The sequence below is a fragment of the Pocillopora damicornis genome, chromosome 8 (genome assembly GCF_964200805.1).
Source record: "Pocillopora damicornis chromosome 8, jaPocDami1.2, whole genome shotgun sequence".
Lineage (NCBI taxonomy): Eukaryota > Metazoa > Cnidaria > Anthozoa > Scleractinia > Pocilloporidae > Pocillopora > Pocillopora damicornis.
This window is the reverse complement of record NC_142677.1, coordinates 14,581,229-14,596,729: the sequence shown is the minus strand read 5'-3', so window position 1 is coordinate 14,596,729 and position 15,501 is coordinate 14,581,229. Positions and strand designations below refer to the sequence as shown.

At 36.6% G+C, this 15,501-nt stretch overlaps 1 protein-coding gene and 1 non-coding gene across 2 annotated transcripts; one reads left to right on the top strand and one right to left on the bottom strand.

Moving 5' to 3' along the window:
* The first annotated feature begins 19 nt into the window (after positions 1–19).
* Positions 20–7,737, top strand: LOC113679566 (cilia- and flagella-associated protein 298). Its single transcript, XM_027196537.2, has 7 exons — positions 20–254; positions 924–1,091; positions 3,525–3,592; positions 3,854–4,012; positions 4,523–4,654; positions 5,108–5,203; positions 5,753–7,737. The coding sequence occupies exons 1-7, from the start codon at positions 116–118 to the stop codon at positions 5,858–5,860; spliced, it is 870 nt and encodes a 289-aa protein (XP_027052338.2). The 5' UTR covers positions 20–115; the 3' UTR covers positions 5,861–7,737.
* Positions 7,738–10,152: 2,415 nt separating this feature from the next.
* On the bottom strand, positions 10,153–11,527 carry LOC113679545 (uncharacterized). Its single transcript, XR_016179119.1, has one exon. It is a non-coding gene; the product is annotated as an uncharacterized LOC113679545 (transcript).
* Between the last annotated feature and the right edge of the window lie 3,974 nt (positions 11,528–15,501).

The following is a 15,501-nucleotide window of genomic DNA, read 5'->3' as shown; positions in this document are numbered from 1 at the left end:
CCTGACGAAATTATGATGCATTGTGGTATAGCTTCCATAGTATCTACGGCAACAGTACATCGCTATATTTTCCGCCATCTTCTATTGTGAAGAGTGTCCAATATTCGCTTTTGAAATGGTGAAATTGCACATTAAACAAGGAGATGAGAGTCTATTCCTCATCGAAACAACTTGCCAAGCAGAACTTTCCGAGCTGATACCTCAAATTGTTCGGATCCAGAATGGCAGATTAAAAATTGAACGTTTGTTTTACGGTAGGGAAACCCACATTTGACCTCAGTATACAGTACTTTATCTTTGGTGGAGGTTTGAACTTAATTTCTCCTCTTGATCACTGCTTCTAGAACTTTCTTCGGTTTTACTTCACTTGAAGGGAATAGGCGTATACATATTGAAGCAATCGTCACGATCTGTTTAAAAAACTTCGTCGTAGGTAGATACGGTTAAAATTCAAGTAAAAAGGATTTTTTTAGTACACATTTAAGTTACTATGTTTCACTCAAATCTGAATTGCTTGTTACCTTTGTGCCTGATACATTCTCAGCTGAAGTCATTTTTACCTGAAATCAGTTTAAACCACAATAAAAATGTATCCAGTACCGTTCAGACGTCTCGAATGAAGAGTTTTTTTTATCAGGCAATAAATTGACCGTGGAATCACCAGTTTTAGAGGACACACTTGAAGGAACTTTGTCAATGAATTTTGACTCTTTTCTGTACATTTCCAAATTTACTTCAGCTGAAAGGAGCCAGTTCTGGTATTATTATCATTTTGTAATTCAAACATTCAGTCTCAGTCATTTAAAATGTGGAACCTCACAGGGTAAATGTCTTTTATGGGAGAAGTCTTGCTCAGTTTGTAGCACAGAAGTGTTATTGCTTAGGGTTAGGGTTTCAAAATGTCCTTGAATATGTCCTTTCAGAGATGGAAGAGCTTGCAAAACATGGCATAACCCTTCCACCCAACATGCAGGGACTTACAGATGAACAGCTGTCTGATCTGAATCTCCATGATGATTGGGAGGATGAGTGTGTTCCCAGTGGAGGTGTCATTGAATGTAAGGACCCACTTGGCAGACGGAATGGGAAAGGTACTATTGTCTGCATTTGGTTGTTGCCTTTGAGTGATCAAAGGCGATTGTTACATTGACCAATGTTTTAAAGTGTACATGTACATGTAAACTGAACTTTGCATTTTACCAGATTGAAGAGATAAAACTATTTTAGTGACATTTATCTATCATAATACATGGAATTCATCTCTTGTGGGTCATTCCATTTTAGAACTGCTTAAATGGTGAAATTTAAAGTATTTCTTATCTAGCCCAATCAAGAATTTTTGGAATCCCTAAATTGATAAAAAAATAGTTATCTGAAAGTTGACTTTACAGGAAATGGCAAAGAGAGGCTGTTTATTTTTGTCCAATAAAAAGTGTGTGAAAATCATTTAAAATTATTTTTGTAAGCTTGGCTCCTTTTACAGTTTTTAGGGGCCCAAACTTGAGTGCTGTAAATTATCAATACCTGGAAAATCTCCAGGCCCTGGTTGTTGAAAGATCAGATAATGCTATCCACTGGATAAATCTCTATCTGGTGGATTTTGTTTTGCTATCACTTATCTGCTGGATAGCGATATATCCATTGGATACATTATCCACCCTTTATACAACTGGGCCCAGAAAAAAATAAGCCTACTTTACATGTATGTTATGGACATTATGTTACGCACATAACATTATGGACATGATGTTATGGAAATTACATTGCGCACATTATGAGTGAATGACTTTTATTACTGTAATTCTTTTGGAAGAGATAAATACTACATGCAAACCAATTTTGTTCAAATTTATCACATCCAAGTTTACAGCACTTTTAAGTAAACACTATTAATAATAACCACAACAACAACTGTGCATTTATAGTTGCAACACCATGGTGACATGAGGAGTATAAATTTTCAAAAAGTTTACATCTAACTATGAATTATTAGTTTACTGAGAGACGAATCATTTCAAGAGCCAGTACCTTCTTTTAAAATATCTAAAGATAAAAAAAAAACCAACAAAAAAAACATTCAATGTTTTAGAAATGTGTCTTAAAACAAGCAATACTTCAACTTTTAAAGACCATTGCAACGATAATGACTGTCCTCATACTACAGAGAAAATTGTCAATTTATACTGAGTGAGTTCAGTGCAATGTAAGTTTCCAAATAGTGGCTTCTTAAAATTCAATGAATAGTTCTCAGACAAGGAGTTCAGCGCAATCCAAGTTCAGTAATTAAAACAATCAGCAGTTAGTTTGATTAGTTATTTTAAAACATTTTTTTAAAAGATATTTAAACAACCTCTGAATATATGAAAGACTTGGAACATTGAAAGGTCCAGTGCCTTTTAGCTCTATGGGGCCATAGCAGACTCTGCTTTTGTGCACAATATCCCAATATTGCTCCTCAGAGGCTAGTTAAATGTTTCCACAACTTGGCAAAGAAATTTAATTTCAACCTCTGTGAGTATCAGTAACCCTAAGGACTCTTCCAGTTTAAAAACTTGGTTTCAAACTAGAAATCTAATCTGCACTGTATCTCAGAAAGCAAGAACCAAAAGACAGCAGAAATACTAGATAGAGCTTGCTCCAAAAAACTGAATTGTAAGGAGCATGCTCTATAGGGGATACTCCACAGACCACAGTGACATGTTCACAAACTGTAGTATTAAGGTTATGGTTATCAGCATTACCAGTTGAGAGAGTTAACTTGTAATTGAGCCTGATTAAGAATACATTAATCAGTTCTGAAATTAAGTCAATTATCAAAAGTTCATAAACAAATAAGAACATTCCTTTATTCATAATGGTGTAAAACAAAGTTTCACAGTGCAATGTCAGTAACAAAAATTGTGTAATGTCCATAACAGCAAGTTTTACCTCAAGCTCAAAATCTAACCACAGAATAAGGGATACAACTAGATTTTAAAGAGCTATGAAGCAGCTTTGTTCTTATTATTATTAAATGATTTTTGTCTGAATAGTCAATTCACAGGAAAACTATAAGTTGATGTCAAGTGAACACATTAAATTGTAGGTTGATTTTTTTTGTAATGTCTGTAACAGAATTTCATACAAAAATACTGGCAGCAGCTGTTGAAGAAAGGAAAGTTTCTTTACTGCTGATAGTCAATTACCCCGTGAGGAATGTTTGAACAAAATAATTATAAATTTAAAACTGTGTAAAATAAGTTTTTTCTAAGGAAATTAGTTTCCAAAAAATTGGTCTCTGGGTGTAATGTCCATAACATGGAATTGCTCATACATAGGACCCCACAATAGTTGTGACTGTCTAATGCAGACTGAGAATAAATAATATTATATTACTGAACAACAGATACATGTATGGCATGAAATATTCAGTTCAAAGTTAACATGTTATATTGTAAATATTTGAATGACAAGTTTATACTCTATTTCATGTACATAGAGACAAGTATCATAAATTAATGTAATCACGTTCCTTTTTGCTGTAGCACCCAGTGAGAAAATGGCAGAGGTCATCAACAGAACAAGAAAAGAAGCAAAGGCTAAAGTGTCCAAGGTTTGTTGGAAATGATACAAGTAGTTACTTGTACATACATATTTGTGACTGTATTGTATTTCTGACCACAGGTGAAACATGTGATATTACTCATCATCATTTTTTATTTTATTTTATGATACTGCATGTTTAAGATTTTGAAACTTGAAAAAGTAACATGGGGGCTGAGTTTCACGAACTTCAGGGCAATTGATATAAAGCAATTATTGAAGGATTTCAATTAATTTTTGAAATGTGTATATTTCACTATCCGTATTTTAGGAACAAGTGGCAGCAAATATCTCTCTCACTGATGAGATTATTAAAGATTCTTTAGATCAAATGAGAGGAGCTGTGATGATTGTGTATCCCATGGGATTACCTCCCCATGATCCTATCAGACATGAACTGGAAAACAAAGAGGATTTATCTGGAACTCAGGTGAAGCTACCGGTATTAAAAACACAAGTAATGTATGCATAAGTGTATGAATGCACTACATGCAAGTTAATGGATTAAGCTACCAAAATCAAAGTTGAAATTACAACAGTGCTGCTGCTGCTTATGAGATTACTCCCTGACCCAGCATAATCTTTTTCTTTTGTGTTCTTACACGCATGTACATTACATGAATTAAGGGGAATTCTCCATTTAAGTCAGGCTGATTAAAATAATGCAAATTGCTATCAAGCATTGTGTACTGTATGGATGCATCCAATAAGCCCAACAAAATCATGTACAGTATAGTATAAAGTTGTTTTTTTTCCTCCTTTTAGTTACTTTTGATTATATATACCTGTTTTTAAACATGGGGTGGATGACAAAATTGACATTATTTGGATTGTATGATTTTCTTATTTCTCATCAATTAGTAAATAAAAATTACATAATTCCCTTGTCTCTCTCATTTCCACTGAATTTACATGTGTGATGTACCTTCCCCCTTAACAGGCTTCCCTTCAAGTCTTGGATGGAAGCACTACCCAATTGTGGTGGGCTGGGAAGGAGCTTCAAAGAGGGAAAAAGCTGCAAGACTTCATTGGGAAAAATGAGAAAACAAAACTTATTGCCAAACTTCAAAAGGTGAACAACGAGAAAATATATCTTGAATTGCCCACAGGGTGAATGCGGTTGAAGCTAAGGAATCTTCTGCTGTGGTGGTAGTCACTGAGATGTGTGACTTTGTGTGTGTGTGTGTCGGTGTGGGGTGGGGGTGGTGGTAGGTTTGAGGGGGAAGGTTGGCCAGCTGGTCTTATGTGCAGGGTTGACTGAGTTGAACCCTTTCATTGAAATTACTAAGTATATCAATTTTGAATTGATTAAGAACTGCATTGAAATGATTTAGTAAATAAATGTATCTGATGGGTTTGATACTATACTGTATGTTACAATAATTGGTTTGTTTCATTTTGTTTTTTCTATACAATTTTTTGTTTCTTTCTTTTTTCAATTCTTGAACATGTACACTTCTTGATAAAGTTAGTGAATGTAGTACATGTGAAAGTGCATGGTATAATTTTTTCTTCCTGATTACAGAAGGGACAAGGGCCACCCAGCAGAGAACCGGTGTTCAGTGAAGAGCAACGGAAACAAATGATGGCTTATGCTTACAGAAAACAAGAAGACCTTAAGGTGAGTTTTCACATCCATGTACATTTAAAATTTATGTCCTTTTATTTGTTTACTAAATCTTAAGTTAAGTCACTTTACACAAAGGAAGAAAAAATTTGAAATTATGGAACCTAGTATACAACATTTTTCTGTGCCAAAAGCTTGTAATTTTGATGAATGAGCAATAAAGTAGATGTTAATACATAATTATTGTATAGGACTAAAAGTGTGTCTTGCCACTATCTCTGATCTGATTTTTTGGAAATTTTCACCATACAACACTTACTCACATACATTTGGCAGACCCAGATTTTGTCATGTTAGAGTGACTGGCTTTTAATTCTAATAACTCTAATTTTAATTAGAGGATAAAGGAAATAATTACCAATTTAAGAAGCACCTGATTTCCAAAAAAATTCCCCTTGTCAGCAGCATAGGAATTGTAAAGAGAACAGTGAGGAGAATATGAGTGCTAATGTTAAGCAGGAAGGCAATGGTCAAGCTCTGTCATTGATATACAATACATACATTCATTTTTATTTATTTACAAGTCCATTTTTTTTCTTATAGAAACTTGAAACAGATGAAGACGACAGTTACCTTAACTCAGACTGGGCGGACCCCCAAGCACTTAAAAGACAATTCCACGGTGTTGGGAACGTTAAATGGAGACCTTAGGAGGAACGGCGACGGTTAATTACTTCAGATGTAGGGCTAGCTTAATCAAATAATCAACTAGTTTTCGTAATCATTTTCCTGCTTGTTACTTAATGTGAAAGGAGGTCACGGTAGATTACAGCCGTAACAGACATACTGTCGTCGCGATTTAAAGCTGCAGTCCTTGAACGAAGGGTGGAGAAGGAAATTACGGACGTTCTGAAGGTGTGCCCTCTCAAGATTTTTCCTTAAATGTCAAGTTCACCAGTTGAATGAGAGCAAGAATGGACAAGAAACTTCTTAGGGCGATCCTTTCATTGCTACGTTAGCGCCGGGCGGTGAAGTAACAACAAAATAATCTCACTGAATTATGGTGAGCAAGAACAAGATTATGGTGAGCAAGAACTGTATGGAAACATTTAGTGATCTAGGGTCAAGTTTAGGAGATATTCGGTATAACTTTAGGTGAAAAGTTCACACTAAGGCCTACTGTATTTTAGAGAATACTTGCCATTTTAGTAAGATTTTCTGCATCATTTAACAATTTACGCCTCGAGCAACTCGTACGCATCTTTCGTGCTCTCCAAACTTCCCACGTGCTTCAGATCTCGATGAACGCACAGCTGACGTATGAACCAATTGTTTTATAACATTTTCAACCCGATGGAAAATTTTTTTTTTTGTCGAGGGTTTGTTTGCTAACGTCATGAGCGTGCACAATTGAAGAAATGTAAAATGGTTTCCGTGTTTACATAGCCTGATGTAAACACGCGGGAGGTTGGGAGAACACGAGATAAGAGTAGGAAACCACGACGCGAAGCGGAGTGGTTTCCAGCTTATCGAGTGTTCTCCCAACCCCCCAAAGTTCTTTTTTATAAAATAACTAATGAAAGAGCCTCTTCTTGCAACGAAGGAAAGCGACGTGCTTGTTGTTGTTGTTCATTTGGCTTTTCGGCCGTTTCTTGAATACTGGGAAAATTAAACTCCAAATAAAAATTAGGATAATCTTCTTCTTCCATTATTGTACTCAAAACAAACTTAAAGAAACTGTGTTACTGCTAAATAAATAGCAGGGAGAACTCCGCGAGAAGATTCAGTATGAAAACCGTGTTTACATACGCTCATGTAAAATGGTTTTATGGCCAATCAGAGCGCGCGTACTATTTGAATTATTTTATAAAGGAATAGGAAGCACGCTCACGCATTTGAAATTGATTAGACAAATTTACTAGCTATGTTATGCTATCATACGTCAGCGTGCGTTGATCGAGTTATGAAGCACGCGGGAAGTTTGGAGAGCACGAGAGATGCGTGAGATGCTTCTTGCGTGCTCTCTAAACTTCCCAAGTGCTCCATATCTCGACGAACGCTCAGCTGACGTATGAACCAATTGTTTTATAACATTTTCAACCCGTTGGAAAATTTTTTTCTCGAGGGATATGTTTGCTGAGGTCATGAGCGTGCACAATAGGAATATGAAGCACGCTCGCGCAATTGAATTTGATTAGACAAATTTACTAGCTATGTTATAAAAAGAGAGGATGAATGAAATAAAAATCAGATTGTAAAGGTATGGATACCATTTTAAGGTGTTCAGTAACTGAAACAGTTCCATCTCGGTTTAATGAAAATGACACTCAAAACGACAGTAATTTGAAAGAAATAGTAAAAAATACATGCAAACCATTGTTCATATTAACCCGATAAAATTAGCTCTCGATAAGAGAGTAACTTTTGTTGAACAATTATCTAAAGGGTAATCTCATGCTATGCATGGGAATGGCTTGTCAGTCAAACTTTGAAGGAGAAAGATACTTTTTGACATAGACTTTTAGTAATCGTTTCTTTTGTTCTGGTATTTTTTTTTTTAACTTTTAAAATAAAAAAGGTGTTCTTGAGATGCATCGACCCATGTAGATATGATTAGAAAGCCTTCCGGTATTGCTCTCCCAAAGAGCGTTAAGTCTTCTCAAGGGGAAATGTGTTCACGGAAAATTCACATGCTTGCGTTTCAGTGGAAGCCAAAGGTTGGTGAAGATTGTTTCCGGCGTCACCTAATGACTGTGGATGAGAGGGTGGATGAACTTCTGATAAAGTCCGAAATAGACTTATTTGAACCGAACATTTTTATATTTTGTCCTTCTGTCTGTCGTCTTGAGGGGAAATTTGGATTCCACAAAACATTGGATCTCACAATACACTCAACAAACGATTTTTAAAATAGAACAAACATGTATACGTACTTGTCACTGCTGCCGGCGTCGTGACTCGTGAGCGAATTGAAAATGCTTTAAGATAAATAGAACACAACGCGTTCTCCATGAAGACTATTCATCGAGTAAGTATTTCATAGGTTGCTTAGTATAAGTGAATCTAATGTTTGGCACCTCAAACGGAGCTCAAAACATGATCTTGCACGTACGCGGTATCATGCCAGCGAGTTGCCGCCACGTCATCGCTATTTCGCGCCAGTTTTGATGAGTGAGAGGAAGCCTTTTCCGCAAATTGACATTTGTACGGCTTTGTTGTAGTTTCAGCTCGTGTTCGCTCGACTGTCGAATAAAGTGTAGAGGGGCAGTGAAGACTTAAACCTTTAGTGAAGATGTTTCAGGAAAAGTATGAAGGAACAAGCTTTAAACATTTCTTTAAAATTTAGAGCTTACATAACGGATCTAGCGATTCATCTCAAATTGATTCAAAAAGGCTGGTAAGAGGTGCCGTCGGCAAATTAGTGTTATAAGGCCGGAGTTAAGCAAATTGTTACGTTTTGAATATAAGGCTTTAAGTTCTCAATTCAATCTTAAGTTTTCAAAGTCCATCATTTACGTGTGGGGTTTGCCGTAAGGGATTTCGATTAAGCTGACTTTATTATGGTTTTGGAAGCCTTCTTGACTTGCGCGGCAGAAATGACAGTTTTCAGTAGTAGGTTACGATTTCAAACAATAGGTGAAAGCCTTGAATGCAGAAACAAATAATGTCTTAAAATGCACGTCGTGAGTAGGGTAGAATAAAAAAATTCATCGAGCAAGTTTAGGTGTTGCTAGTCATTAAAATCTTGGCGAGGAAAAAACCTACAAATTCATCTCCTTATGATAAATTTTTCTGTAGATAAGAATGTCGTCAGTTACACATCAAAGTCTCGTTTTCAAGAATGCTGTCTCGTGTACTTCACACAGATTAAAGTGAACGTAAAACAGCGTCTGTTTGATGATTATTCGAACTTGCAAGCGGAGGATTGTTCATATTCTAATGTAACCACCCAGATTACTTATATCTATGTCCCTTTTTCACCCTAATTTCAGCGATGGTTCGTTCTGGAGCAATGGAAAAATAGCACTAGGAAAGGTTAACATCCCGTTCAAAGGAGAAGGGTGCTGCAAATTGACCTTGTATATATTCTAGACCCACCGAGGGCGAGGTACATTAAGATCACCATTTTTGAAAGTTAGAAGGGTTCACGTAAAGCACTTTTTCACCTTTTAGAGAAGAGCCATTTAGTTTTTCGTGGTCATTTCACCTTTTAGAGAAGAGCCATTGAGTTTTTCGTGGTCATTTCGAAAACGTTACAAAATTCCAGCGTCACTACGACAAGAAACGAATTCAAGAGAAATTGTATTAAGAAGCGAAGCTTCTTATGTTGCACGTCGTCATTTTCTGTGTAAAAGATGACTCGCGGTAAAAAATTACGCAAACAAATAAATAAGATTTGAGATTTCAAAAGTTGGTTCAGATACAAGATTACAATTTTGATTTAATTTCAGTGATCTCCGATCATTTGGAATAAAGACAACTTTTTTTTTTTTTTCATAGATAACTTATTAACTACCTACAAGAATTATTTATAATCTCTCGCTATATACAATTTATAGTACACATATATTAAAAAGCTGAAGCGGAGGAAAATAAAAATACAAAAACAAATACCTTGCCTCTGAGAAAAACAAAGATATTTACACCTTACACACCAATAACCAAGAGAAGATAATGGAACATTATACTTTCTTGCAATAACTCATCACTGCAATCTTTCGTTAACCTTACAGTTCTGGATCTTAAGCAAATGTTAGTAAGTGAATGATATCTCATTCTAATGCGCTTAATCCTTCCATTGCCATAAGTGACCAAGACAGAATTTCTCCTTAAAGTGTCAATACAATATCAACCAGATAAGTGATGAGAATAAAAAAAATATCAAGTTGGGGATAATTCGTTGATCGAATACTAAATTCTCTGATCTAACATTATAAGAACTGTAAGGTTGACAGTAAGGAGAATGACAACTTTGTTAAAGAGTTAAAGCGGGGGAAGGCAAGTCGAGGGAGGGGAGGGGGGGAAGTCAATCAGGGAAGGGAAGTAAATCGTAACTGATAGACTCGGTTTGTAATCTCTTCCCAAACCTTTCTGTGCATTATCCATAGCTTCTGATGAAATATATACACAATAAATTCAGTGTGTTGGCTCCAGTTCAGCCATTTTAATAACCTGTGCACAATATGCCGTTGTCCCCGGTCGAGTTCCCGGCTTGGCAGCATTGTCAAATTGTTCTGGTATGACTGCTGGACGCGCACTACACACAAGTTTCTTTAGAAAAATCCTGAAACCCCTCATCTGCACTACGTAGATCACAAAATTTACTGCGCTATTGGAAAATGCTATCACACCACTTGAAAAGCGAATGACGTAATCAGTCTGAAAGTCAATATCGGGTTTTGCAATCATGTTATATGCAGCGTAGCCCATGTAACCGAAATATGGAATTATAAAGCGAACGTCATTGTTATGAGGAGAACAGTTCCCCGAATTTTGGCTGCCCTTAGTTTTGCCTGCTTGGAGTTGTCCACCTGAATAAAGACCATCATGTTCACTTTTAGCCGTAGGTGTACCTTTCGAACCAGTAAAGTGTTCACTACGATCAGAAAAATGCCCGGAAGATAATACACAAGTGCAGTAAATGATACAAAGGCAATTCGAGCAGGCAAGTACTCTGTATCGTACTTACAAATCACTGTAAAATGTGTTTCATTCAAATCGTGCCTTATTCCAGTAAATGTCGTAGCAGGAAGCAGAACTACTGTAAATCCAGCAAACCAAGCAAGGAAGATCAACTTGCGAACCGCTGTAGCGCTCAAGGTCCGTGGCACTCTCCTCAACGAAAGGTGCTTTTCAATTCCTATTACGATTAAGTTGCAAATAGTAATGACCGGAAAAACAATGTTAAAGTAACGAACTATTTTACAGGCCCAGTGTGTTTGAAAGAGGTCAAAAGATATTTGGATACATGTCAAAGGAAGAGATACCAAAGTGGATAAAATGTCAGAGAGAGCCAAGCTCTTTATGTACAGATTTAGATTTTTTATAAAGCGGCTTGATTGTATTACAATGGATTGTTTGTTCTGAGAAAGAAAATGTAAGATTAAGCTTCCTCCAACAAATCCGATAAGAGCCACAGTCACCATTGAGAATACCAGTGCCTGTTTTATCGTGGAGCCTGCTGGCGTGAAAATGTAGATCGAAGGGTTAGGTGCAGAGGTGCCAGAAATGGACCGGTTAGTACTATTGGTGAAAAGTGCAGAAAGATTTTCAGTCATTGATCCTCAAACTCCCTGCAATATTATAATGCATGAGAAATCTAATCATTGGGATAATATACAGTTTTGTGTGATTATGATCAGAAACGAGATCTAATGCAGCATTGAATTAAGCCATTCTTAGATCTACTTTAAATATTCCATGTGATGCGTGGCACGATTTATTAACCAGTCATGCAAATAATCAATTCAAAGTCAGCGTAAATAATAATGTGGATCTGGTGAAGGTCGTAGTAAACATTTGAAGTGGAAATTTTTGTGTAATGCTTTATTTTAGTTTTCGAAGACTCTGATTCAAAAGGAAGCTCAATTGGTTTGCATGCAACTTTTGGCACAATGAAAAATTGGAAAATTTCGTATATCAGGATATTTTGAAAAATTGATGAAATGATGCTTGCAATGAAAGTTGTAATGAAAACATTAAGTAAAGAGTGCAAAGTTAAAAAAAACAAACAAACAGAGCAAAAAACCCAAAAACACCTCAGACCTCTGCCCTGCCTTACTAAGCTCCAAAAAGGGCCAGCTGATATTGATTCACGTGTTTGTACACCCTCTACCTCCTTTTATTTTTTTCTCTCCATTTGCTCTCTTTTTCGACAAACATTTCACCGAAATTTCCATCTCAATATCACTAATAAATTTATATAGCAGCGTATCTCTCCCTTAATTCAATTCTAAAATAAACGACTTTGGGGAACTCCCTCAAATGCTACAGCGCTGACAACATGTCATGTCAGCTGTCGGTGGAAAAAACCTATCATTCTACCCTACAACAGGAGGGACAAAACAAAAGTGAGATTTATCTGTTTGTCTGTTGAAAAAGGAGAGAATCAAAATGGGACCTTGGAAAAGTGGAATGGTGAAGATCTTTTCCGTGGAATGTGTTGGTAGGGGAAATGTTGATCCAGATAATAAGTTCCCGAAACGCTATCAGAGCGAATGCCACCCTTGAAGCTCACTGAAATCTGTTTTGGAAAAGCGCGAAATAGACTGCATGAAAAGTGTAAACAATTCCTCTTGCAGGCAAGACCAGCAAGAAATTGCAAAGGATACGTGGGTAGAAAAAAGGAGAAAAGAGCATGGAAAAGATCTGACTATTTAAAACGGAAAACACCTTTTCTTAATAATCATTTAGCTGTTCTCAACCCTTTCATGTGCAATTTTTTGCGACGACTTCAAATAGTCTATAACAACACTAAAATTATGACTTATTGATAAAGCACACAACTCAAAATTTTCGGAGGGCGCTTGCTTGCACTCAACTATCCTTACGAATCACAATGATGTTGATAATGAAAGTAACAATAATCTCTGAGAGGAGCAACGCATCCTCACTAAAAGTGAAATAATAAACATACAAGACTTACAAGGGGAAAACGTCGGAAGGAGGGATCGAGAGCGGACTGGGACTGAAAGAGGCGAATTGGAAAATTCAGTGAAAAAGAGTCATAAAAGTCGAAAGGCTTAAATCCTTAGGGGGTTCTGCACTCTTAACGGAGTTTAGGCAACTGCTAAATATAATATTTTGAAAAAAGAGATTAAAACCAACGAAAGAAATTTTGATTAATGCTGCGCGAACTGTATTACACAAAATGCCTAGAAGAGTCCCCTTTGCTAAAATTAAAGGAAGAATTACTGCTTTCGAATGAAAAAAAAAAGTCGAAAACGAAAAATGCCAATTTAGCAAGACTCGTCAGTACACATTAAACCAATCTTCAGAAAATCAATGTTTTAAATTGCTATCACATCTAACCTTGACGAAATGCGTTAATTGAGATGGCAACTCACCTAAGGGCTAGACAGTGATGGATATGTAAAGGGAGCCAGACGCCTACGATAATGATCGAAATAATTTTCAAGCCGATAAGGTCACATAAAATGCAGCTGCGCGAAATGGCCCTTCGTTAGAGGAGTTTATCAGTTAATCGATGTTTTCGACTCTTTTCGGCAAAAGCAACGTCTAAATTAAACACTTAGGTAAATTGAAGGTGATAGATAATTCCACGTATATAGAAATACTGTCAATAAACCATTAAAAAAAGAGGATTATCCTCCAGTCTTGACCACTAGTATTATCATTGACACAATTCTTATGAGTGTCAAAAATTGTGGGTGTTTCAGCCGATTTCCAAAACTGCGCCTCGATGATCCATCCTAAAATATACTTCCGCAGGAAGAAAACGCTTAATGAACAAACCAAAAGAAAACAAACGAAAAGAAAAAAAGTATTGAAGACCGAATGAACCCTATTGTAGATACCTTGCCTTACAAAATTTACTTTTTGGGAAAAATACAAAACAACGCATTGAGACTCACCCTGCCTTGACTTTCTAAAAATGAAAAAAAAAAAAAAAAACCTGTTCCAGGCATTCAGATAGTAAAACGGAGCGTGATAGTAGTCGGCGGCGCGATAGTAGCGCCGCGGCACTAAAAACGAAGGAAGTTTTGGTCGAGTCGCCAATGATAATAAACTATTCGCAGCTGCGCAAAAAAATTTAAATTTCCCTAGATCATTTAAGTTAGATCACAGTTTTTATTTTACTTGGAACGTGAGTATTAACCAAAAATATTTGTAGAAAGTGATAGATGCGTGTCTAAGAGGGTCTCTGAAAACGAGAGTCCTGCAAAATGGTGTTAGTTTTCTTTTATTTAGACACCCTTTGTTTCCTATTTGAATGAAGGAAACTTCCATCGATCATGAATTGCTTTCAGAAAGATTACAGTACTTGTGATCTCTTTAACATAAAATCATTATCCGTGGATAGTGAAAGAAGGTGAAATTGTTATTTGTTTGCTATTTATAATTAACACCATTTAAAAGAAGCCTGTTTTTAATTTACGTCTCATAAAGTTTTTGCCAGTGACACTCCCTTTTCCCTTGTCGAAGCAGCCGAATTTCAAAATTACCTTTCGCATTTTTTTACCAAGGACCTCAAACAGAGAACCCTTTTTTCCCCCACCTATCTATTCTTTGTTTGAATTTGAATTGAGTGGGTATCAACCCAATTTTGATATCAATCAACATGAACCTTTGACCAGGAGGAACTGAATGAAAACAAGCCCTCTAATTTAGGAAAATAGACTCTGATAACACAGGTGTATCTGAGTGACCAAACTAGCCTACAAGACCCCATTCTGATATCCCAAGTACAAATAATGACACACAACCACCCCCAGTGGATCTCACCATCGAAATCGCGTCAACTTGTTCAAATCACTCTGGCTTCTGCTTAACATTGTCTTTATTGTTGTAAAGGACCTCACAGCTACCCGGCAGCTCAAAACTGACATATTGTGAAAAGCAATCATATATAAATTATAATAAATTGTAATTATAAACTCGAGAAAGGAGAGTAATATCTTCGCCACACTATGACTGCGAAAACTTTTGATATCACGTAGTGATGATCATGCAACAATGCTGAAGTAAGTATTGAGTGGAAACTGACAGTAAAACCAATACAGCAATATGAGGTCCAAAGGAGACTAATGAATTTTGGTGAGCATCGTATTCAAATGGGCGCCCGAGGTTAACTTTACTTGTTGTACGTATCCAGAATACCCTCAAATGCGCTAGTATTCAGGGTCGCGATTGAGTTTTCAAGAAGCACACTTCAGGGTAGAAAGAGTGAAGTGCTTCGCGAATTTTAAGAGGAATATTTCTTTCAGCGTAGAATATAAAACAACCAGACACATTTTTTGGTACTATAGCTTCAAAGATACGGTGTGCTATAATACTCCAGAATATGTTAGGAGTACGAGACAAGCGTGGTGTACTTTTAAGAATATGCCAGAGAGATTACTGACGCGAGGTATTCGAGCACAGTCACGACGAATATTCCAGGTTTGCGCGGGGTATTGTGCGCGACTCGAATACTCTAGGACTCGGATGAGGCATCACGATCACGTATACTCAAGAATACTTTCTTGCGCACTGTAAAAAATAGGTCCGCAATGCGTACATGTGTGGCTTACGAAATTGAGCTGCTTTTTAGTGTCTGGTGTCTCATTGGGTTTCTATTAGAAGAGCTAATATCTGATTACCATTAGATAGTTTTCAATATTGATCCTGTT